We start from the raw sequence: 23,688 nt of genomic DNA, 5'->3' as shown, positions 1-23,688 counted from the left end.
AAAGTCATGGGACAAAGGCAAAGAGATTGCGCTCATGGTGTGATGAAAGACAAAGCATTAGTGTAGAGGGAGTGTCAATGACAGAATAATGAGCAGCCCAAGCCAAAAGCCCAAACTTGAAAAAAAAAGTATGCCTTCTGTTTATATATTTATCCCTCAACCAATATCATAAAAACAGATGATCTGATCATTGTCACATTGGTGTTTGCTGTGTGAAAACTGACTGCCACATTTCCTACATTACAGCAGTGATTGTAAAGCAGTTTGAGACATCCAATGGTTGTGAAAGGTGCGATATAAATGCAAATCTTTCTTTTTGAATAGAGAGGATGCTAACTACAACTTTTTGGATAACTTTTCACGTGTTGACTTCTGAACTAAGAACTGATATAAAAATACCAGTTTTGTGGTTTCTCTGAGTGAGACTACCAATTTAACAGCACTTCAGAATGAACTAGGAAGAGTTTGTGCTGCTGACTCATCCTGATTATAAAGTAGGTAGACACTTATTTCACTCAGAACCGTAACAGGGAACATAACACAAGAAGTCTTTCAAGCTGCTTTCATATTGCTTCATTTATGTGCCGATGTAGCTAGCTTCCAGGGCTTGGGTCTTGCTTAGCTGATGGTGATACCAAAGCAAACCTGCCATATTTGTTAACAGTGTCAGCAAGGACCACCTGTTTTTTTAATGAGGCCTTTCAGCTCATGTCCTTGGCAGTTCTGGCAAGGCTACTGATGTTGCTGCATGAGATCAATGTGTTGGGCCCTCCTCCAGTCTAGACTGACTTTGAATCCAAGGAACAAAAACAAAAATGTGGTAACCCACTACACCAAGGCAAAAGAGACAGTGTGGCTGATTCTCACTTTTGGGTGGCCAACCGATGGATCGTGCCTGACCGCTCGTCCCCCGTCAAGTGGGAGAGGCAAAGGCCCCAAGCCGGTTTGAGCTTTTGCCTCATTTAAATTTCGCCAGTGAGTTGCACTGCCCGAGGCAAATGCAGAGGGAAACACCAGCGACCCACGGTGTGTTTCTGTGGAATCAGAAAGTGTAAAAATATCATCCAGAAACATTTCTGGGCCACTTGTCAATGACTCTATGACTTTTGTAGCGACCCTTTAAGGGTCATTGATTGGATTGCTTCGCGTCAAGTCACATGGGCAGGGCATGCGTAGTTCACAGTCTGCCCACATGCCCTAAAAATTGCAATCGGGGATCTAATGATGTCATAGAATCCTCATTTTGTACAATCAAGGTGACTACCACTTAAAATAGGCAGGCACTCTGGTTACCCAAGAGAAGGGCCCTTTAACAATGGCAGTGATTGCTGCATCAGCATTAACAGTGTCATGCTAGGCCCCCACCTGCCAAGAATGAGGCATATTAATTTTGTCATGAACATTGATTTTAAACTGTTACTGGAGTGAGGGGAGGACTTGTTGAAAAGATTGGCTGTGGCTGGAAGGGAATTGTGCATATTGGCAGATGGTGTTTGGAAGGACAAGGCAGCCATTCTCCGACATTCAACCCACAATAGACTTTTGATCACCAGACGTTGACGGTGGGGGAGCTCACATTCCAGGTTGACTGCCAAGGTGGCCGAATACACAAACCAGTTAGTCACATGACTAACCTGCTGGGCAACCTGAGTTTTTGGAATTTGTACAAACAGTTTGGGCAGAAAGCTGTTTGCTCCTGGACCAAGAGGATCTCTCTCCTGTCTGCTCCCATCTCTTTCTCACAAGTCTCTGAATCCACTGAAGATACATGAACCCCAAGAGAGAAAAGTCTCCAACAACGAACAAGGTTTAAGAAGAATACTGGGTCCTAACGAAAAGCAAGATCTACCTACAATCAAGGACTCTACAGTGAACTCGAAGAACCATAACAACAACGCTTCAGATATTGCTTCAAATCTTTCCACTTTATTTTTTCTTCTGCTCTTTACTGTCTCTATTTGCACGTGTGTATCACGTATGCATGCTAGCATGGCCGCATCGCGTATCCATCGGTGTTAACTGAACAGTTTAAGTTTTAAAAATTTCAACTTTTCTTCTTTAAACCTAAGAAAGCCTGTTTGTGCTGGTTTCTTTGCCTTATAACTGGAAAGCGGTGAACAAAGATTCACCAAGGCGGAGCTAAAAACACAGTGTGTTTAAAATTAAACCCTGTTACAGTAAGACCAGGTGAAGGCTGAAAGGGAACCCTAGACCTCTTTCTCACCTGGTCATAACAACAGGGTGATAAGTTTACTTGACCCCTTTTTGAAGCCATTACAGCTCTGTTAACACTAATGTGAAAACCCACTGTCCCAGAGCAGAATGAAGGTGTGATTGCCAATACACCACTTAGTCCACTGTGACTTCTTCTATGAGTAAAAAATAAACAACCAGGCCATTTCATCTTATAACTGTGCACACTTCCTGTATACAAACCTTATTTCCTATAAAACTATTTGTGTCAACTTTTTTCAGTTTAAAATCCAATGTTGTGCGAAACCTATATAAAACAGTCGTTCAGCCCCAGTTGTACCCTTACTTCTGTACCCTCTCCACAGCTGTTCCTATGTTGGGCACAATGGACCTGATTTTAACTCTGTGCTAGTGGATGAGTTTAAATTTAATTAAAATATCCTCATTGTGCCCAATTAAGGAAGGATTTGAAGGCCCTGGAGGGGGCGCAGTAGCGATTTATTCGGATGGTTCCAGGGATGAGGGATTGCAGTTATGTGGATAGAGTGGAGAAGCCGGGGATCCTTAGAGCAGAGAAGGCTAGGAGGAGATTTGGTAGAGGTGTTTAAAATCATGAAAGGTTTAGGTATGGTAAATAAAGAGAAACTGTTTCCAATGGCTGAAGGATCACTAACTAACCAGAGGACACAGATTTGTGATTGACAGAAGAACCAGTGACGACATGAGGAAGAATTTTTTCTGCAACAAGTGTTTAGGATTTGGAATGCACTGCCTGATAGGGTGATGGATACAGATTCAGTAGTAGCCTTCAAAAGGGAATTGGATATATAATTGAAAGAGAAAAAGTTGTAGGGGTATGGGGAAAGACTGAGGGAGTGGGACTAACTGGATGGCTCTTCGAAAGCCAGCACAGACTTGATGGGGCAAATGGCCTCCTTCTGTGTTCTATTATTCTATGATTTTACCTCTACATTTATAATGGGAACTGCATATGTAAACTTATCACACTGTAATTGCACTGTTCCACCAGTGTAGTGCCTCAGTTTTGTACTCCACAGCTCCTCAGTCTGTACTACAGATTTCCCTGCTCCCCAAATCACATAATCTTCACTATTTGGCTATAACTAATATGAAAGCAAAGTATTATATATAAAGTAGGATACAATGTGTAACTTTAAAGTGGAGACCAAATTATACCTGTCTGCCCTGACCAATTACACTACAGCCTCTAACCCCACTCCACGTAAAGACTATACTTGGCCCTTGTTCGCTGGAGGTCACTTTAACTTGTGCTGAATTATTCCAATTACATTATTTCAATGGAAAGGCTAAGTATATTGTGCTGTTCATGCCTATATTGTTTCAGTACCCACTGTGTACATAGCCACTGGGACGTTAACTAGTGTGTGTAAGCTTGAGTATATAGAAAGTATGTATAAAAAAATTCAATTCATGTTTTTCCACTTATAGATTTATTACCAAAGCACTATAATTTTTTTTAAAACAGCCATGATATCAAGTAGAAAGTAGGACAGTGCAAAACATTTTTACGAAAAGTATGATAACGCTTGGTTGTGTGGTATGTCTTTTGAGTAAGTGTTTGATTACATAGTTTAACATTATTGGCTTGTGACCTCAGCACTAATAACCAGCATGCCAGTAATTTATTGTCTCAATCCTTTCCAATGAATGGTATCACTTAATTAAGCAGCCATCTGTTTCAGTGGCTGGCGAAAGCCCCTGGGTGTCTGAGAGATGCTTTAACATGAGGTTCAGCACACTGCGGACCAGGTGATTAATCGTATAATGATTTCATCTCCGCAGAAACTCCACTGACATTAGCGGCTCAGCTAGAAATCCCGGTGGAGGTGATCAAGGCTCTGAGGAACGGGGGTGCACATCTGGATTTCAGAGCCAAGGACGGCGTAACACCTTTGCACAAAGCTGCCAGGGCCAAGAACCAAACTGCACTCATGGTAAGATCAGGGACATAGGAACAGGAAGAGGCTACTCAGCCCCTCGCGCCTATTCCACTATTCAATAAGATCACTGCTGATCTGTATCCAAGTCCACCCACCAATCTTGGCTCCATTTCCCTTAATGCCATTAGCTAGTAAAAATTTATCAATCTCAGATATAAAATCATTAATTACGCTAACATCTACTGCTTTTTGTGGGAGAGAGTTTCATACTTCTACCGGCCTTTGAGTGAGGATGTGTTTCCTATCTTCACTCCTGAATGGCCTGGCTCTGATGTTAAGGATATGTTCCCTAGATTCCCCCACCAGTGGAAAAAGGTTTTTTCTCTCTCTACCCTATTGAATCCTTTCAGAGTCCTACAAACCTCAATCAAAGCAAGTGTGGACATAGCAGAAGCTCTGATCACAATCTCGCAGTTCTCCTTAGATATTGGAGTGGTGCCAGAGGACTGGAATATTACAAATATTACATCCCTGTTCAAAAAAGGGTAGAGGGATGAACCTGGTTACTACAGACCAATTAGTCTAACGTCAGTGGTGGGAAAATCTCGAAGGACCATTGTCAAACACAAAGTTAATTATCACTTGGTAAAGCAAGGGTTAATAAGGGGCAAGCCTGTCTGGATTTGTTGTAGGTAATTCACGTCTGGCTAACCTGATTAAGTTTTTTGGTGAAGTGACAGAGCGGGCTGATGAAGATAATGCAGTAGATGTATATATGGACTTTCAACAAACATTTGATAAAGTACTACATAGCAGGTTCTTCAGAAAATAGAAGCACCTAGGATTAAAGGGGTGGTGGTAACTTGGGTACATAACTGGCGAAGGGAGAAGAGGCAGAGAGTGGTCGTGAACAGATTTTTTCGAACTGAAGAGACGTTTGTTAGGATTCCCCAGGCCCTTTGCTTTTCTAACTATATATAAATGACCCGGACTTCAGTATAGAGAGTACAGTTTTGAAATTTGCTAATGATATAAAATTTGGCAAAGAAGTAAATAGTCAGCAGGATAACAGTCGATTTGAGGAGGAGTTAGACAGACTGATGAAATGGGCAAACACATGGCAGATGCAATTTAATGCAGATAACAGCAACAAGAATTTACATTTATATGGCACCTTTAATATAATAAACATCCCAAGGCATTACACAGGAGCTTTATCAAACACAGTGACACCGATCCACATGAGGAAATACCAAAAGCTTGGTCAAAGAGATAGGTTTAAGGAGTATCTTAAAGGAGGAGAGAGAGGTGGAGAGGTTTGGGGAGGGAATTCGAGAGCCTGGGGCTTAAATCAGGAATGGTTTAAAGGAATGAAAGAATGGCGGCCAATGGTTGGGGTGAAGAAAATCACAGATGCACAAGAGGCCAGAACGCAGATCTCAGAGGGCTGTAGGGCTGGAAGAGACTATGGAGATAGGAAGGGGCAAGGCCATGGAGAGATTTGCAAACCAGGATAAGAATTTTAAAATTGAGGTGTTGCCAAATCTCAGAGCCAATGTAGGTTAGCAAGCATGGGGTGGGGCTGGGTGAATGAGATTTGGGTCTTCAGCAGCAGATGAGCTGACGTGGGAGCAGTGCAGGGTGATATAACAGGGGTGTGAGTGGATGATCTTGGGTGATTTGGGATCGGAAGCTCACTTTGACATCAAATACTACACCAAGGTTGCGAACAGCCTGGTTCACCCTCAGACAGCTGCCAGGAAGAGGGGGTGGAGTCGGTAACTAGGGAACGGAGTTTATGGCGGGGACCGAAGACAATGGCTGAACCAGTTGGGGATGTTGGACAAGCAGAGACAGTGGAGGGGTTGAGAGAGGTGGTGGTGAAGTAGTGTGCAGTGATGTACTTTGAGAGGAATTACATGGAGATGCAGTATAATCTGAATGGTACAAAAGCAAAACACTGCGGTTGCTGGAAATCTGAAATAAAAACTGAAAATGCTGGACATACTCAGCAGGTTTGGCAGCATCTGTGGCGAGAGAAACAGAGTTAATGTTTCAGGTTAGTGACATTTTGTCAGAGTTGATGAAAGGTCTAAATAAATAAATAATCAAATCTTTTTATTCTTTCATGGGATGTGGGGATCACTGGCAGGGGAGGCATTTGTTGCCCATCCCTAATTGCCCTTGACAACTGAGTGGTTTGCTAGGCCATTTCAGAGGGCAGTTAAGAGTAAAGCCACATTGCTGTGGGTCTGGAGTCACAAGTAGGCCAGACCAGGTAAGGACAGCAGATTTCCTTCCCTAAAGGACATTAGTGAACCAGATGGGCTTTTTTGGCAATCAACAATAGTTTAATGGCACCAATAATGAGACTAGTTTTCTATTCCAGATTTTTATTAATTAAATAATTGAACTTAAATTGTACTAGCTGTTGTCATGGGAGTTGAACCTGTGTCACCAGGGCATTAGCCTGGGCCTTCAGATTACTAGTTCAGCAACAATACCATTATGCCACGATTTTCCCTCCCTAAATGGTACATTTTGAGGGGGTGCGAGAGTAGAGGAATCTGGGGATGTTTATTCACAAATCTTTAAAGGCGGCAGGACAAGTTGGTAGAAGAAAGCATACAGGATACTTGGCTGTATTAATAGGGACATTGAATACAAAAACAAGGAAGTCATGCTAAGCATTTACAAATCACTTGTTAGGCCTCAGCTGGAGTACTATATACAATTCTGGGCATTACCCTTTAGGAAGGATGTCAAGACCTTGGAGAGGGTGTAGAGGAGGTTTACTAGGATGCTACAAGGGCTGAGGGACTTCAGCTATGTGGAGAGATTGATTAAACTGAGATTATACACTTTATAGCAGAGAAGGTTAAGGGGGGACCTATTAGAGGGTGTTCCAAATTACGAGTGGTTTTGGTAGAGGAAGTTTGGAAAAACTATTTCCTCTGGCAAGTGGGTCAGTAACCAATTATGGATTTAAAATAATTGGAAAAGAACTAGAGGGGAAATGAAGAATACTCTTTTCACACAGAGGGCTGTTAAGAATTGCAATGTACTACCTCAAAGAGTGGTGGAAGCAGATTACGGTCAATTGGACATGTATTTGAAGAGGAATAATTTGCAAGGTTACGGGGAATATCTGTGGTGTGGGACTACATTTTCTAAGAGCCAGCACAGGCACAATGGACCGAATGACCTTATTTTTGATTGTTCCTTGTCCTTTACCATAACTATTCTAAACCTGATGTTATGATCACTGTTCTCCAAATGTTCCCCTACTGAAACATGCTCCTCTTGCCCCACTTCATTTCCCAGAACTTATCCAGCACTGCTTCCTTCCTCATTGGGTTGGAAGCACACTGTTCAAGAAAAGTTCACTTGTACACGTTTTAGGAATTTCTCCTCCTCCTTGCCATTTATGCTGTTTCAATCCCAGTCTGTATTAGGTTAACTGAATTGCCCCATTATCATTATCGTTCTTGCATCTTTCTGTTACTTTAAAGTATACAGAGGATTAAAATTTAAAACCTCAGATTTCACTTAAATTTTATTTGATTTATATGCAATTTCAGTGCCAGCCTTTAACCTTAAAGACGTTGACATGTAATGAGATTGGTAGTTGTTGCTGGAATTCAAAATAACACATCTGTTGGGCACTTTGTATTGCCACAGCACATTAAATCTTTATTAGACTGACATTCAGAACTTGTCCGAAGAAAAAGAAAGGCAGATTCTATATTGCCATGATGCTAAATCACCCCTTATTTAACTGGTTGTCCTATAGAGGGCCCACCAGAGCAAAGCTTCAAACTAAGCTGTCGTGGGCTGGTTCATAGAGAATTACATTGAATTCACAGCACAGAACAGGCCACTCGGCCCTACCACTCTGTGCTGTATGCACGAGTCTCCTCCCACCCCTCTTCATCTAACCCTATTTGCATATCCCTTTATTTATTTTTACCCTCATGTACTTACCCTGCTGCTCCTTAAATGTATCTCTGCTATTCACCTCAACTACTCCATGTGGTAGCGAGTTCTGCATTCTAACCAGTCCCTGGTTAAAGAAGTTTCTCCTGAATTCCATATAGGATTTATTAGTGACTATCTTATATTTATAGCCTTTTAGTTTTGGTCTCTCTACATTTTCTCTACATCTACCTTATTAAACCCCTTCACAATTTTCAAGATCCACCCCCGCCCCCCAGCTATCTGTTCTAGTTTAGTGATACAGCACTGAAACAGGCCCTTCGGCCCACCGAGTCTGTGCCGACCATCAACCACCCATTTATACTAATCCTACACTAATCCCATATTCCTACCACATTCCCACCTGCCCCTATATTTCCCTACCACCTACCTATACTAGGGGCAATTTATAATGGCCAATTTACCTACCAACAAGTCTTTTGGCTGTGGGAGGAAACCGGAGCACTCGGAGAAAACCCACGCAAACACAGGGAGAACTTGCAAACTCCACACAGGCAGTACCCAGAATTGAACCCGGGTCGCTGGAGCTGTGAGGCTGCGGTGCCGCCCACTAGAATTAAGAGCCCCAGCATATTTAGCCTTTCCTGATGAGTATATCCTCTCAGTTCTGGTATCATCCTTGTAACTCCTTTTGCAATGTTTCCAGTGTCTCTGTTTCCTCTTTGAAACATGGAAACCATGCTGTGCATGTTCATAACCAGACTGCAATTTCACTTTGACATATGATTTGAAAAGTTGAAACTGTATTGACTAGAGTATGACCATAACATATTACTTTAATATAATGTAACTTACCAAATCCTAACAAAAATGATTACTTAGCAAGAGAACTTAATACACGGGAACCATTGCAATGCCAGTAATCTGACTCAGAGGTCCAAATAATATCAAAGTCCATGAGACCGAATGTTTATAACCATCATTTTGAAATCAGGACAAGACTCGGAATCATTATCACCTGCAGTTCATGGTAGTTTTATTCAAGTTTCAGTCCTTTGTTGGTTCTGAGTCTTATGACTGGTGTCTATTGGGCTCTGTGTTATAAGAACACTCACAGTGAAAGATTAATGATTGTGGTTTAATTCCTTTTTATATTAATTCTTGGTTTGTGAGGGTTGCTGGCAAGGCTAGCATTTATTGCCTATCCCTAGTTGCCTTGAGAAGGCGGTGATGAGCTGCCTTCTTCAATCGCTGAAGTCTGTGTGGTGAAGATACACCTACAGTGCTGTTAAATAGGGAGTCCAAGGATTTTGACCCATGCAAATTAATACAAGTTAACTGGTGCATGTTAAACAAAAGAACAATTACAGTGTTTAAAAAAGGAAATTTGACAACAAATATTTGGAAAGGCAGGAAGCGAAATGCGGTAGTTAACTGCTGGGAGCTATAAATAAGTGCCTCGAAGTTTAGCCAAGCAGTGTCCATTTTTCAGACATTAAATGGCCTCCTAATCCTCCAATATGGCAGCAGGAAGTGCATAGTAATTATGAGCCGTTGTCCACCACCTGCCATATTTGGCCAGACATCGGAATACAATGCCCATGCCTCAAACAGCTGCTTGGCACATGCAAATAAGGGGTCTACTGCTGGTTTAAGGCCCCCTCTGCAACATTGGTTGTCGCTGAGGGTGTCGCTGACAGGTCTACATGCAGCTTTACAGGCGGCCCTTAAAGGGATGATCTATTTGGCTGTGACCAACATGGTAATATTTTGACATATTCTTACCTAATATGCGGTGCTGGAAGGAGCAGAAATGGGTCCATGCTGGCCATCTCCATCTCTCCCACACCCCTCTCCCCACCTCCCTGCCACTTCACCGCCTCTCCAGAACTCCAATTGCTGCCCTGACCTTCCCAGCCCGATCACGACCCGCTTTCCAGTCGTCGCCCCCTCCCTTCATTTTCCTGAGGGCTGCTGCTGCCGTCGTAGCGACGTGATCATCAATGCCGCTTTATTCACCGCAGCCTGCTGGCTCAGTGGAAATGCGGCCCAGTATTGTGAGAGTCTCGGGGCATCATCATCCAGGTGGTGGGATCACCCTCTGTCAGCCCAAAAATGGGTGCTCCTGAAATTCTAGGCCAAAGTAACAGTTTTTAATCAAATAAAGCGACAAACAAAAATGCGGTTCGATACGTTGAGCATCAAAGTGTAACTCGGGAATCAGTGCATGACGCGTATATTATTGCTTCCACTGTACTTCCCCAATTTCATATGCAGTAGCCTTTGCACAACTTCATAAAGACAATGAATATGGGTTAATATTTGTTGCTAGTCTCAACATAACATACAGAAACTGACATGATGCACACATCACATAGGAGGCAGTGTGTATAGTGCTCATTGAGGATGCTTGATTTAATCTAACCTACATCTTGTTGAAATTGGTTTGCTGTGAAATTAATCGGGGTATTGATTCCAGCTTTGAGCCTCTTTGGGCCTCGCCTGAGCTGTTTGCATGGGTCAGCTTTGCTCATTTGCTGGAGTGTTACAAATGGAAGACCTGATTCTCCAACTGGTGAACGAATGTCAGCTTTGAGCCATAAAACCTTCCCTTTAGGTTACAAGTGTGGCACCCCCCCTGTCCTATAGCCCCGGTCTTGTATTTGTGGTTGCCTGTAACTTTTTCACTAAATGTAGGTCACTGAATGAGAAACACAATAGAATTGCAAATCAATATGTGTTTTATTATGCCTTGGGGATAAGTTAAAATAGAAAGGAACATTTTTACTAGTGTTGGTAACTGTTGAAGGAAATTTGACAATACTCTGAGATCTCAGTGAGCAGTTGTCTGCTTTCATTGCCTCCCAACCTCATTTAGTGGTAATAGCAGAAATGATTTCTGTGACAGCGCTTAAGCCAATCATTTTAACATTTTCATTAGAGGGGATCATAGAATAATTACTTGATCTTTGTCCTCCGTTGCCCAATATTAAAGTGCCATCAGTACCATATATGAATGCTCTTAGCCCTACAGGATCAAACCATTTTAACTCTGTACCTGGTGGTTATTAATAATGCATTTGTAAGGAACTGTCAAGCGTTCCAAATTATTGAAGGCAGTAAGAATGGCAGCACAATCCTCTGGATGCCCATTACAGCAGGAGTCCTTCACATTTCGAGAGCATCCAGTAAATCATGGGCATCCTTGAGAAGTTGACTTCTTCTGGCACGTTTGGTAAACTGAAGAGGCAGCTTCCCCAGGGAAACCGTCATCCAAGAGAAACATTCTTCTGCCAGATGGGTTTCACTGAGAAATCTATGAGTTAACAAGAACTACAGGCATTAGAAAAATAGAAAGTGGACATTCAGCCTGTTAATACTGGCCCACAAAGAAACAACTTAAAAAATAGTTTTTTTAAACTTCTGACCCCATTTCTGCATGCTGCCAGATTTCTCTGCTGGATCTTGCACTTGGTACAAAATGCGCGAACTGGATTAAAACTGCATCATGGTCCAAATAATATCATCAGACCGTCCCTGAGGCAAGAAGCTGCGACACCCATCCATTAAGATGCGACAGATGCGATCTTGTCAAGAATGTTGCATGAAGTGCCTAACCTCCATTTTAGCCACCCGCACAAAAGGCGTTATCTAACCTCATTCCACTTTCCAGCTGTTGGTCCATAGACTTGTAGGTTTCAAGTGCATATCTAAGTGCTTTTTAAATGTTATGAGGGTTTCTGCCTCTACCACCCTTTTAGGCAGTGAGTTCCAGACCCCCACCACCCTCTGGGTGAAATAAATTCTCCTCAACTCCCTTCTACTCCTTCCACAAATAATTTTAAATCTCTGCTCCCAGGTTATTGATCTCTCTCCTAAGGAAAATAGGTCCTTCCTCTCCACTCGATCTAGGACCGTCATAATTTTATACAACTTAATTAATCTCCCTCCTCTGTTCCAAAGAAAACAACCCCAGCCTATTCAATCTTTCCTCATAGCTAAAATTCTCCCATTTCTGGCAACATCCTCATAAATCTCCTCTGTACCCTCTCTAATGTGATCATATTCTTCCTGTGATGCAGTGACCAGAACTGTGCACAGTCCTCCAGCTTTAAAAATTATCTGCCAGCCTCGCTTGCTAATGCATGCCTGTGAGCTGCGGGCTCCAGTTGCAGTCCCAGAGGCAGCTGGCTGGTCACAGAGAGGGGGGAGCGAATTTGGTGGCTTGTGCAGTCGCCGAGGTCCCCAGTAGTCTGGCGGGGGGGTGGGGGCTGGTTGGAGGGGGGACAGGGCTGGTGGTCATCAGGAGGTGGGATAAGTGGTGGCCTGGCAGTAGCCTGTGAGTTGGGTGGAGCATGATAATGCAACTAATCAGCCCCTGGTTTGGCTGCTGAGCATCTGAAGAAACTGAGCACTGTGTGTATGGATGCTTACAGAGGAGCCCTGGCTAATATGGTGGACGGCACAATTCCAGCACGGAATTAGCCATGTTGACCGCCATGGTTGATTGCAAAATGGGTACGGCGCAATCCAATTTCTCGTCCTTTGTCTCTCTGTTTAAGTACAGTACACTAATACAACTGGAAGATTTTGAAACAGACAGTAACTGTGAAATGGTGGCATTTGGATTCTAAAACAAGAAGTCAGTCCAGCTATTTAATATATTTCTCATGTTAATTCCCAGACTCTGCTGGAACTTGGAGCCTCAACAGATTATAAGGACAGCCGTGGCCTTACAGCACTCTATCACACTGCGATGGTCGGAGGAGACCCTTACTGCTGTGAACTGCTGCTTCATGAACATGCTTCAATCGGTTGTAAAGATGAAAATGGATGGCAGGAAATACATCAGGTAAATAAAACGTATTATTCTTACTTTATGCATTAGTCCTAGAAAGGAAAATTCCAGCATGGGATATATTTGTCTGAAATTCCCCTCTCTACTCTTGTAAAATAAATGACTTAACACGTCCACTGAAGTAGCACAGAGAGGAACTTCAGATGAAATTTTGAAGCATGCCAACACTAGTATCCCACAGCATAATTCCAGCCCCTTTGTGATTATATTTTATGATTCCTCTTTTGCTGTGGACTGATATATTTTAACAGGGCGTGGTAGTGTAGGGGTTATGTTATTGGACGAGCAGTCTATAGGAATTGACTAATAATCCAGAGAATGTGAGTTGAATTCCCTCCCTGGCAGTTTGAGAATTTAAAGTCAATTTTAAAAAATATAATGGAAATTAAAAAGAAACACTGGTATCACTGAAAATGATCATGAAGCAGTTGGATGTCGGCAAAACCCAGCTGTTCTTTCAGGACCTGCAGCCTGACCTATATGTGACACCAATCCCATATCAACATGGTTGACTCTTGGCTGCCTTCTGAAGTGGCCTCATGAGTTGTATCAAATCACCATTGCCTTCTCCCGGAAATTAGAAAATGGCAATGAATGCCAGCCTTGCCAGTGAGGCCCACATCCTGAGCATGAATTTTTTTTTAATGAAAATTTTTGCACAATTTATCCAAATATGGTTTGGAAACCAGGCTGCAGGGTGGGTTGCAAAAACAGTGCATTCTCTATACAAATAACAAACTGAGGAAACTTACCCCGAGTAAGTTTAAAAAACAGGACCTCTAGGGTTGTAATCTCTGGATTACTCCCTGTGCCACGTGCCAGTGAGGCTAGAAATAGGAAGATAGTGCAGCTAAACACATGGCTGAGCAGCTGGTGTAGAAGGGAGGGTTTCAGATACCTGGACCATTGGGTTCTCTTCAGGGACAGATGGGACCTATACAAGAAGGACGGGTTGCATCTAAACTGGAGGGGCACTAATATCCTGGCTGCAAGGTTTGCTAGCATCACTCAGGAGGGTTTAAACTAGTGTGGCAGGGGGGTGGGAACCAGAGAAGTAGGACAGCTAGTGAAATAAATGAGGAGGACATAGTAAATAAGGCCTGTAGGACTAAGAGGAAGAGCAGGCAGGGAGATGTTGCTGAGCACAGCGGGACTGGTGGTCTGAAGTGCATTTGTTACAATGCGAAAAGTATAACAGGTAAGGCAGATGAACTTAGAGCTTGGATTAGTACTTGGAACTGTGATGTTGTTGCTATTCCCTTGGTTGAGGGAAGGGCAGGATTGGCAGCTAAATGTTCCAGGATTTAGAAGCTTCAGGCGGGATAGAGGGGGATGTAAAAGGGGTGGGGGAGTTGCATTACTGGTTAAGGAGAATATCACAGCTGTACTGCGGGAGGACACCTCAGAGGGGTCATGCAGCGAGGCAATATGGGTGGAGCTCAGGAATAGGAAGGGTGCAGTCACGATGTTGGGGGTTTACTACAGGCCTCCCAACAGCCAGCGGGAAGTAGAGGAGCAGATATGTAGATAGTCCAACTAGGGATGGGGCCATTCTGGACCTGGTATTGGGAATGAGCCCAGCCAGGTGGTCGAAGTTTCAGTATGGGACCATTTCGGGAGCAGTGACCATAATTCCATAAGTTTTAAGGTACTTGTGGAGAAGGATAAGAGTAGTCCTCGGTGAAGGTGCTAAATTGGGGGAAGGTTAATTATAACAATATTAGGCAGGAACTGAAGAATTTAGATTGGGGGCGGCTGTTTGAGGGTAAATCAACATCTGACATGTGGGAGTCTTTCAAATGTCAGCTGATTAGAATCCAGGACCAGCATGTTCCTGTGAGGAAGAAAGACAAGTTTGGCAAGTTTCGGGAAGCTTGGCTAACACGGGATATTGTGAGCCTAGTCAAAAAGAAAAAGGAAGCATTTGTAAGGGCTGGAAGGCTAGGAACAGACGAATCCCATGAGGAATATAAAGACAGTAGGAAGGAACTTAAGCAAGGAGTCAGGAGGGCTAAAAGGGGTCATGAAAAGTCATTGGCAAACAGGATTAAGGAAAATCCCAAGGCTTTTTATACGTATATAAAGAGCAAGTGGGTAACCAGGGAAAGGGTTGGCCCACTCAAGGACAGAGATGTGAATCTATGTGTGGAGCCAGAGGAAATGGGCGAGGTGCTAAATGAGTACTTTGCATCAGTATTCACCAAAGAGAAGGACTTGGTGGATGATGAGCCTAGGGAAGGGAGTGCAGATAATCTCAGTCATCTCATTATCAAAAAGGAGGAGGTGTTGGGTGTCTTGCAAAGCATTAAGGTAGATAAGTCCCGAGGGCCTGATGGGATCTACCCTGGAATACTGAGGGAGGCAAGGGAGGAAATTGCTGGGGCCTTGACAGAAATCTTTGCATCCTCATTGGCTACAGGTGAGGTCCCAGAGGACTGGAGAATAGCCAATGTTGTTCCTTTGTTTAAGAAGGGTGGCAAGGATAATCCAGGAAATTATAGGTCGGTGAGCCTTACGTCGGTGGTAGGGAAACTATTAGAGAGGATTATTCGGGACAGGATTTACTCCCATTTGGAAACAAACAAACTTATTAGCGAGAGACAGCATGGTTTTGTGAAGGGGAAGTCGTGTCTTACTAATTTGATTGAGTTTTTTGAGGAAGTGACGAAGATGATTGATGAAGGAAGGGCTGTGGATGTTATCTATATGGACTTTAGTAAAGCCTTTGACAAGGTCCCGCATGGCAGACTGGTACAAAAGGTGAAGTCACACGGGATCAGAGGTGAGCTGGCAAGATGGATACAGAACTGGCTCTGTCATAAAAGCAGAGGGTATCAGTGGGTGAGTGTTTTTCTGAATGGAGGGATGTGACTAGTGGTGTTCCACAGCGATCAGTGCTGGGACTTTTGCTGTTTGTAGTATATATAAATGATTTGGAGGAAAATGTAGCTGGTCTGATTAGTAAGTTTGCAGACGACACAAAGGTTGGTGGAGTTGCGGATAATGATGAGGATTGTCAGAGGATACAGCAGGATATAGATCGGTTGGAGACTTGGGCGGAGAAATGGCAGATGGAGTTTAATCCAGACAAATGTGAGGTAATGCATTTTGGAAGGTCTAATGCAGGTGGGAGGTATACAGTAAATGGCAGAACCCTTAGGAGTATTGACAGGCAGAAAGATCTGGGCGTACAGGTCCACAGGTCACTGAAAGTGGCAACGCAGGTGGATAAGGTAGTCAAGAAGGCATGCTTGCCTTCATCGGTCAGGGCATAGAGTATAAAAATTGACAAGTCATGTTGCAGCTGTACAGAATCTTAGTTAGGCCACACTTAGAATATTGCGTGCAATTCTGGTCGCCACACTACCAGAAGGACGTGGAGGCTTTGGAGAGGGTACAGAGGAGGTTTACCAGGATGTTGCCTGGTCTGGAGGGCATTAGCTATGAGGAGAGGTTGGAAAAACTCGGATTGTTTTCACTGGAACAACGGAGGTGGAGGGGCGACATGATAGAGGTTTACAAAGTTATGAGTGGCATGGACAGAGTTGATAGTCAGAAGCTTTTTCCCAGGGTGGAAGAGTCAATTACTAGGGGACTTGGGTTTAAGGTGCGAAGGGCAAAGTTTAGAGGGGATGTCTGAGGCAAGTTTTTGACACAGAGGGTGGTGAGTGCCTGGAACTTGCTGCCAGGGGAGGTGGTGGAAGCAGATACAATAGCGACGTTTAAGAGACATCTTGACAAATCCATGAATAGGTAGGGAATAGAGGGATATGGGCCCCGGAAGTGCAGAAGGTGTTAGTTTAGGCAGGCATCAAGATCGGCGCAGGCTTGGAGGGCCGAATGGCCTATTCCTGTGCTGTTCTTTGTTCTTGTTCTTTGAGCAAGTCTGCAAGATTGATCAGAAAGGAGAAGAGAACAGCAATTATCATTTAAATCTTAGCAGAGTTACAGCAAGTAATAAAATGAATGACCACCTCAACTAGTCTGCTGCTGGGTTTTCCTTCCAATTCCCTCTAGACGTCAACAACTGCAATCAGAGTCAAGTTGCCTGGTTTAAATTTCAAACAAAGCTTGGCAATTAACTGTCAGTCACCGTTAACTGGTGCATTCTCCATGGCAATGCCTCTACCAATCAGAGTTCACTTGCCAACCAAGCAGGGTTGTGCAGGGAAGGTCATGTCTTACCAACTTAATAGAATTCTTTGAGGAAGTGACAAAGTTGATTGATGAGGGAAGGGCTGTAGATGTCATATACACGGACTTCAGTAAGGGGTTTGATAAGGTTCCCCATGGTAGGCTGATGGAGAAAGTGAAGGCGCATGGGGTCCAAGGTGTACTAGCTAGATGGATAAAGAACTGGCTGGGCAACAGGAGACAGAGAGTAGCAGTGGAAGGGAGTTTCTCAAAATGGAGACGTGTGACCAGTGGTGTTCCACAGGGATCCGTGCTGGGACCACTGTTGTTTGTGATAGACATAAATGATTTGGAGGAAAGTATAGGTGGTCTGATTAGCAAGTTTGCAGACGACACTAAGATTGGTGGAGTAGCAGATAGTGAAGGGGACTGTCAGAGAATACAGCAGAATATAGATAGATTGGAGAGTTGGGCAGAGAAATGGCAGATGGAGTTCAATCAGGGCAAATGCGAGGTGATGCATTTTGGAAGATCCAATTCAAGAGTGAACTATACAGTAAATGGAAAAGTCCTGGGGAAAATTGATGTACAGAGAGATTTGGGTGTTCAGGTCCATTGTTCCCTGAAGGTGGCAACGCAGGTCAATAGAGTGGTCAAGAAGGCATATGGCATGCTTTCCTTCATCGGACGGGGTACTGAGTACAAGGGTTGGCAGGTCATGTTACAGTTGTATAAGACTTTGGTTCGGCCACATTTGGAATACTGCGTGCAGTTCTGGTCGCCACATTACCAAAAGGATGTGGATGCTTTGGAGAGGGTGCAGAGGAGGTTCACCAGGATGTTGCCTGGTATGGAGGGTGCTAGCTATGAAGAGAGGTTGAGTAGATTAGGATTATTTTCATTAGAAAGACGGTGATTGAGGGGGGACTTGATTGAGGTGTACAAAATCATGAGAGGTGTAGACAGGGTGGATAGCAAGAATCTTTTTCCCAGAGTGCGGGATTCAATTACTAGGGGTCACGAGTTCAAAGTGAGAGGGGAAAAGTTTAGGGGGGATATGCATGGAAAGTTCTTTACGCAGAGGGTGGTGGGTGCCTGGAACGCGTTGCCAGCGGAGGTGGTAGACACGGGCACGATAGCGTCTTTTAAGATGTATCTAGACAGATACATGAATGGACAGGAAGAAAAGAGATACAGACCCTTAGAAAATAGGCGACATGTTTAGATAGAGGATCTGGATCGGCGCAGGCTTGGAGGGCCGAAGGGGCTGTTCCTGTGCTGTAATTTTCTTTGTTCAATCAGCACTCTCTTTTCATACAGTATAAAGTTGTTGTTTTCCCTTACATTGGTATTCTTTCAGATTGTCCTGATAAGTGCAAGACAAAAAGCTTCGACAACCTGTCTATTTTCAGCAATATTCAAATTATAATTTCATTAGCTTCTTTTTTCAATCCAAAGGCAAAATGGATGGAGGCAAGCTCATCTCAAAACCATGGTTGCCTCGTATAGCTGCAGATCAGCTCAGGAAAACGTGAGGTATAATTGCATCAGAAAGACTCTATGAAGAATAATTATTGGAAACACTGTATACAAAGGATCTTCATTCTGCTGCCATTTTTCATCAGACTTGGAAAATTTAAGAAGGGGAATAGGTGCTGCTTGCATTCATAAACATCTTTTTTCTTTTGGGCCTCCTTATCTCGAGAGACAATGGACAATTCATAAACAAAGGCAAACAAAACTGAACAGAGTACAGGTATTGCTGAATCGGACAGTGTTCAATGATGGAATCTCCAATTCATACATTCATTCTGTGAATATCGCAACTCATTACTGTCGGCAAATCAGACCAGGAGTTAGGGTATATTGACAGAATGGAGCTTTTGTCAGCTTGCACTGACATAGCTTATCACAGAATTGTTACAACAGAAGGAGGCTATTTGGCCCGTTGTGTCTGCACTGGCTCTCTGAAAGAGCAACTTAACCGAGTGCCACTCCCCTGCCTTCTCCCCATAGCCCTGCACCTTCTTCCTTTTCAGATAACAATCCAATTCGCTCTTGAAAGCCTCGATTGAACCTGCCTCCACCACACTTTCACTTGATAAGGTGCCACATCAAAGGTTACTACGCAAAATAAGAGCTCATGGTGTAGGGGATAACATATTAGCATGAATAGAGGATTGGTTAGCTAACATGAAACAGAGAGTAGGGGTAATTGGGTAAGTTTTGGGCTGGCAAGCTGTAACTAGTAGAGGGGAGGTGGTGGCATAGTGATAATGTCCCCAGAGTAGTAACCCAGAAACCCCAGGCTAATGCCCTCGGGACATGAGTTTGAATCCCACCATGGCAGCTGGTGGAATTTGAATTCAATTAATAAATCTGGAATTAAAAGCTAGTCTAATGGTAACCATGAAACCATTGTCGATTGTTGTAAAAACCCGTCTGGTTCACCTTTCGGGAAGGAAATCTACCATCCTTACCTGGTCTGGCTTACATGTGACTCCAGACCCACAGCAATGTGGTTAACTCTTAAATGCCCTCTGAAATGGCCTAGCAAGCCACTCAGTTGTATCAAACCATGACAAAGCCTAAGAAAAGGAATGAAACCAGACGGACCACCTGGCATTGACCTAGGCACCAGAAACGACAATGGTAAACCCAGCCCTGTCAACCCTGTAAAGTCCTCCTTACGAGTATTTGGGGGCTTGTGCCAAAGTTGGGAGAGCTGTCCCACAGACTCGTCAAGCAACAGCCTGACCTAGTCATACTCACGAAATCATATCTTGCAGACAATGTCCCAGACGCCACAATCACCATCCTCCAATATGTCCTGTCTCACTGACAGGACAGACCCGCCAGAGGTGGTGGCACAGTGGTATATAGTAGAGAGGGAGTTGCCCTGGGAGTCCTGAACATTGACTCTGGACCCCATGAAGTCTCATGGCATCAGGTCAAACATGGACAAGGAAACCTCCTGCTGATTACCACCTACCACCCTCCCACCTCGGCTGATGACTCAGTGCTTCACCATGTTGAAGACCGACTGGAAGAAGCACTCTGTGTTACAGAGGGATCTGGGTGTGCTGGTACATCAGGGTCGTCCAACCTTGTTGGGCGGAGGGCCGCATTAGGATTTTTGCTCAGTCCGGGGGCTGGTGAGCAAATTTTGAAAGATAAAGGCATTAAAAATTTATCTTCCGAATAAAAAGTCATGGGTCCAAGAGCGTTTGAATGCTCGAATTTCAGCATCAATCTTCCTTTTCTTTCTGTGTCCATGGGCCACCATCTATGAGAGGGAAGCAACTCAACTTCCAAATGGTGACAAAACTACTGACAAGTCTTATGCTTTCCCTGGTTGACACTTCCCAGCACACAACTAAAACCTTGGCCAATCTCTGTAACTTTAATCTGAGTACAAGAAATAGGGCAGACTGGGTTATAAACAATTACTAGATTTTCTTCAACAATTCCTCCCTTCATCCACCACACACCAGGAGCAGAAACTCCCCTCCCCCCACACAATCCCTGTAAGCTCACTTCCCCCCACACTCTCGACTCCCCTCCCCTCGCACCTCCACATCCTCGACTCCCCTCCCCCCACACCCCTGACTCTGTCTTCCCTTCTCCGCTGGCGAATCCTGTTACCAACTCAGTCTTCCCCCCCCACCCCCGCTGATTCCCCTTCTTCCCCGCTGCCGACTTCCCTTCTCCACCGACTCCAACTCCCTTATCCTCCGCCAACTCCTTGAACTCACCTCTGCACCGCTGCCTCAACAAGTTAACCTACCTCCCCCAACGCTTTTTATTGACCAGCGACCATGATTGACAGCAACAGGACTGACTGGCCTGAACAAAACACACACCTTGATTGGCAGGCCGGAACGAAGTGCACCTTGATTGGTGATCCGGATTAAAACCTTTGGCGGGCTGGAGTGTGGCCTGTGGGTCGTATGTTGGACAACCCTGCGGTACATGAATCACAAAGTTAGCATGCAGGCACTGCAGTGATTAGGAAGGCAAATGGAATGTTGTCGTTTATTGCAAGGGGAATGGAATATAAAAGTAGGGAAATGTTGCCGTAGTTATACAGGGTGTTGGTGAGACCACATCTGGAGGACTGTGTACAGTTTTGGTCTCCTTACTTGCATTAGAACCAGTTCAGAGAAGGTACACTTGACTGATTCCTGGGATGAAGGATTTATCGTGTGAGGAAAGGGTAGGCAGGTTCGGCCTCCATCTGTTGTAATTTAGAAGAATGAGAGGTGATCCTATTGAAATATATCAGATCCTGAGGGGACTTGACAGGGTGGATGCCGAGAGGATGTTTGCCCTTATTGGGGAGTCTAGAACCAGGGACACCATTTAAGAATAAGGGGTCTTCCATTTAAGATGGAGATGAGGAGAATTTTTTTCACTCAGAGTCATTAGTCTGTGGAATTCTATTCCCCGGAGAGCAGTGGGAGCTGGGTTATTGAATATTTTTAAGGCTGAGCTAGATAAATTCTTGATTGACAAGAGAGTCAAAGGTTATAGGGATGGACAAGAAAGTAGAGTTCAGACCACAATCAGCCATTATCTTATCAGGGGAGACCATTGCATAGTGGTGTTGTCACTGGACTAGTAACCCAGAGACCTGGGGTAATTCTCTGGGGGCATGGGTTCAAATCTCACCACAGCAGAAGATGGAATTTGAATTCAATTAATAAATCTGGCATTACAAAGCTAGCTTAATGATGGCCATGAAACCATTGTCAATTGTTGAAAAAACCCATCTGGTTCAGTAATGAAGGACATTAGGGAAGGAAAGCTGATGTCCTTACCTGGTCTGGCCTACATGTCACTCCAGACCCAATGTGGTTGGCTCTTACAAGCCAGTCGCTTGTATCTAACTGCTACGAAGTCAATAAAAAGGAATGAAACCGGATGGACCACCCGGCATCGCCCGAGGCACCAGTAATGACAATGGCGAACCCAGCCCTGTCAGCCCTGCAAAGTCCTCCTTACTAACATCGGGGGCTTGTGCCAAATTTGGGAGAGCTGTCCCACAGACTAGTCAAGCAACATTCTGACATAGTCATACTCACGGAATCATATCTGACAGACAATGTCCCAGAGTCTGCCATCACCATCCCCGGGTATGTCCTGTCCCACCGGCAGGACAGACCCAGCAGAGGTGGTCGCACAGTGGTATACAGTAGGGAGGGATTTGCCCTGGGAGTCCTCAACATCAACTCTGGACCCCATGAAGTCTCATGGCATCAGGTCAAACATGGACAAAGAAACCTCCTGTTGATTACCACCTACCGCCCTCCCTCAGCTGATGAGTCAGTATTCCTCCATGTTGAACACCACTTGGAGGAAGCACTGAGGGTGGCAAGGGCACAGAATGTACTCTGGGTGGGAGACTTCAATGGCCATCACCAAGAGTGGCTTGGTAGCACCACTACTGACCGAGCTGGCCGAGTCCTAAACAGTCCTATGTGCTAGACTGGGTACGCGGCAGGTGGTGAGGGAACCAACAAGAGGGGAAAACATACTTGACCTCGTCCTCACCAATCTGCCTGTCGCAGATGCATCTGTCCATGACAGTATTGGTAGGAGTGACCACTGCACAGTTGTTGTGGAGACAAAGTCCCATCTTCACATTGAGGATACCGTCCATCGTGTTGTGTGGCACTATCACCGTGCTACATGGGATAGGTTTTGAACAGATCTAGCAATGCAAAACTGGGCATCTATGAGGCGCTGTGAGCCATCAGCAGCAGCAGAATTGTACTCAACCACAATCTGTAACCTCATGGTCCGGCATATCCCTCACTCTACCATTACCATCAAGCCAGGAGACCAACCCTGGTTCAATGAAGAGTGCAGGAGGGCATGCCAGGAGCAGCACCAGGCATACCTCAAAATGAGGTGTCAACCTGGTGAAGCTATGACACAGGACTATCTGCATGCCAAACTGCATAAGCAGCATGTGAGAGAGCTAAGCGATCCCATAACCAACGGATCAGATCTAAGCTCTGCAGTCCTGCCACATCCAGCCGTGAATGGTGGAGGACAATTAAACAACTAACTGGAGGAGGTGGCTCCACAAATATCCCCATCCTCATTGATGGGGGAGCCCAGCACATCAGTGCGAAAGATAAGGCTGAAGCATTTGCAACAATCTTCAACCAAAAGTGCCGAATTGATGATCCATCTCGGCCTCCTCCTGAACTCCCCAGTATCACAGATGCCAGACTTCAGCCAATTCGATTCACTCAGTGTGATATCAAAAAACGACTGAAGGCACTGGATATTGCAAAAGCTATGAGCCCTGACAATATTCCGGCAATAGTACTGAAGACATGTGCTCCAGAACTTGCCGCGCCCCTAGCCAAGCTGTTCCAGTACAGCTACAACACTGGCATCTACCCTGCAATGTGGAAAATTGCCCAGGTATGTCCTGTACACAAAAAGCAGGACAAATCCAACCTGGCCAATTACCGTCCCATCAGCCTACTCTCAATCATCAGTAAAGTGATGGAAGGTGTCATCAACAGTGCCATCAAGCGACACTTGCTTAGCAATAACCTGCTCAGTGACGCTCAGTTTGGGTTCCGCCAGGACCACTCAGCTCCTGACCTCATTGCAGCCTTGGTTCAA

General features: G+C 44.5%; 1 protein-coding gene across 11 annotated transcripts in view; it reads left to right on the top strand.

Moving 5' to 3' along the window:
- Positions 1–23,688, top strand: part of shank2b (SH3 and multiple ankyrin repeat domains 2b) — a 1,108,014-nt gene that overhangs the window by 303,805 nt on the left and 780,521 nt on the right. For all 11 annotated transcript variants that reach the window (XM_068046566.1, XM_068046567.1, XM_068046565.1 and 8 more), the window contains 2 exons: positions 4,018–4,169; positions 12,736–12,903. In XM_068046566.1, coding sequence (XP_067902667.1) covers positions 4,018–4,169; positions 12,736–12,903 — 320 coding nt within the window. The remainder of the gene's footprint in view (positions 1–4,017; positions 4,170–12,735; positions 12,904–23,688) is intronic.

Source organism: Heterodontus francisci, chromosome 14 (assembly GCF_036365525.1).
Source record: "Heterodontus francisci isolate sHetFra1 chromosome 14, sHetFra1.hap1, whole genome shotgun sequence".
NCBI classification, from domain to species: Eukaryota; Metazoa; Chordata; class Chondrichthyes; order Heterodontiformes; family Heterodontidae; genus Heterodontus; species Heterodontus francisci.
The sequence above is the reverse complement of the archived record's forward strand: the minus strand, read 5'-3'. Positions and strand labels throughout refer to the sequence as shown.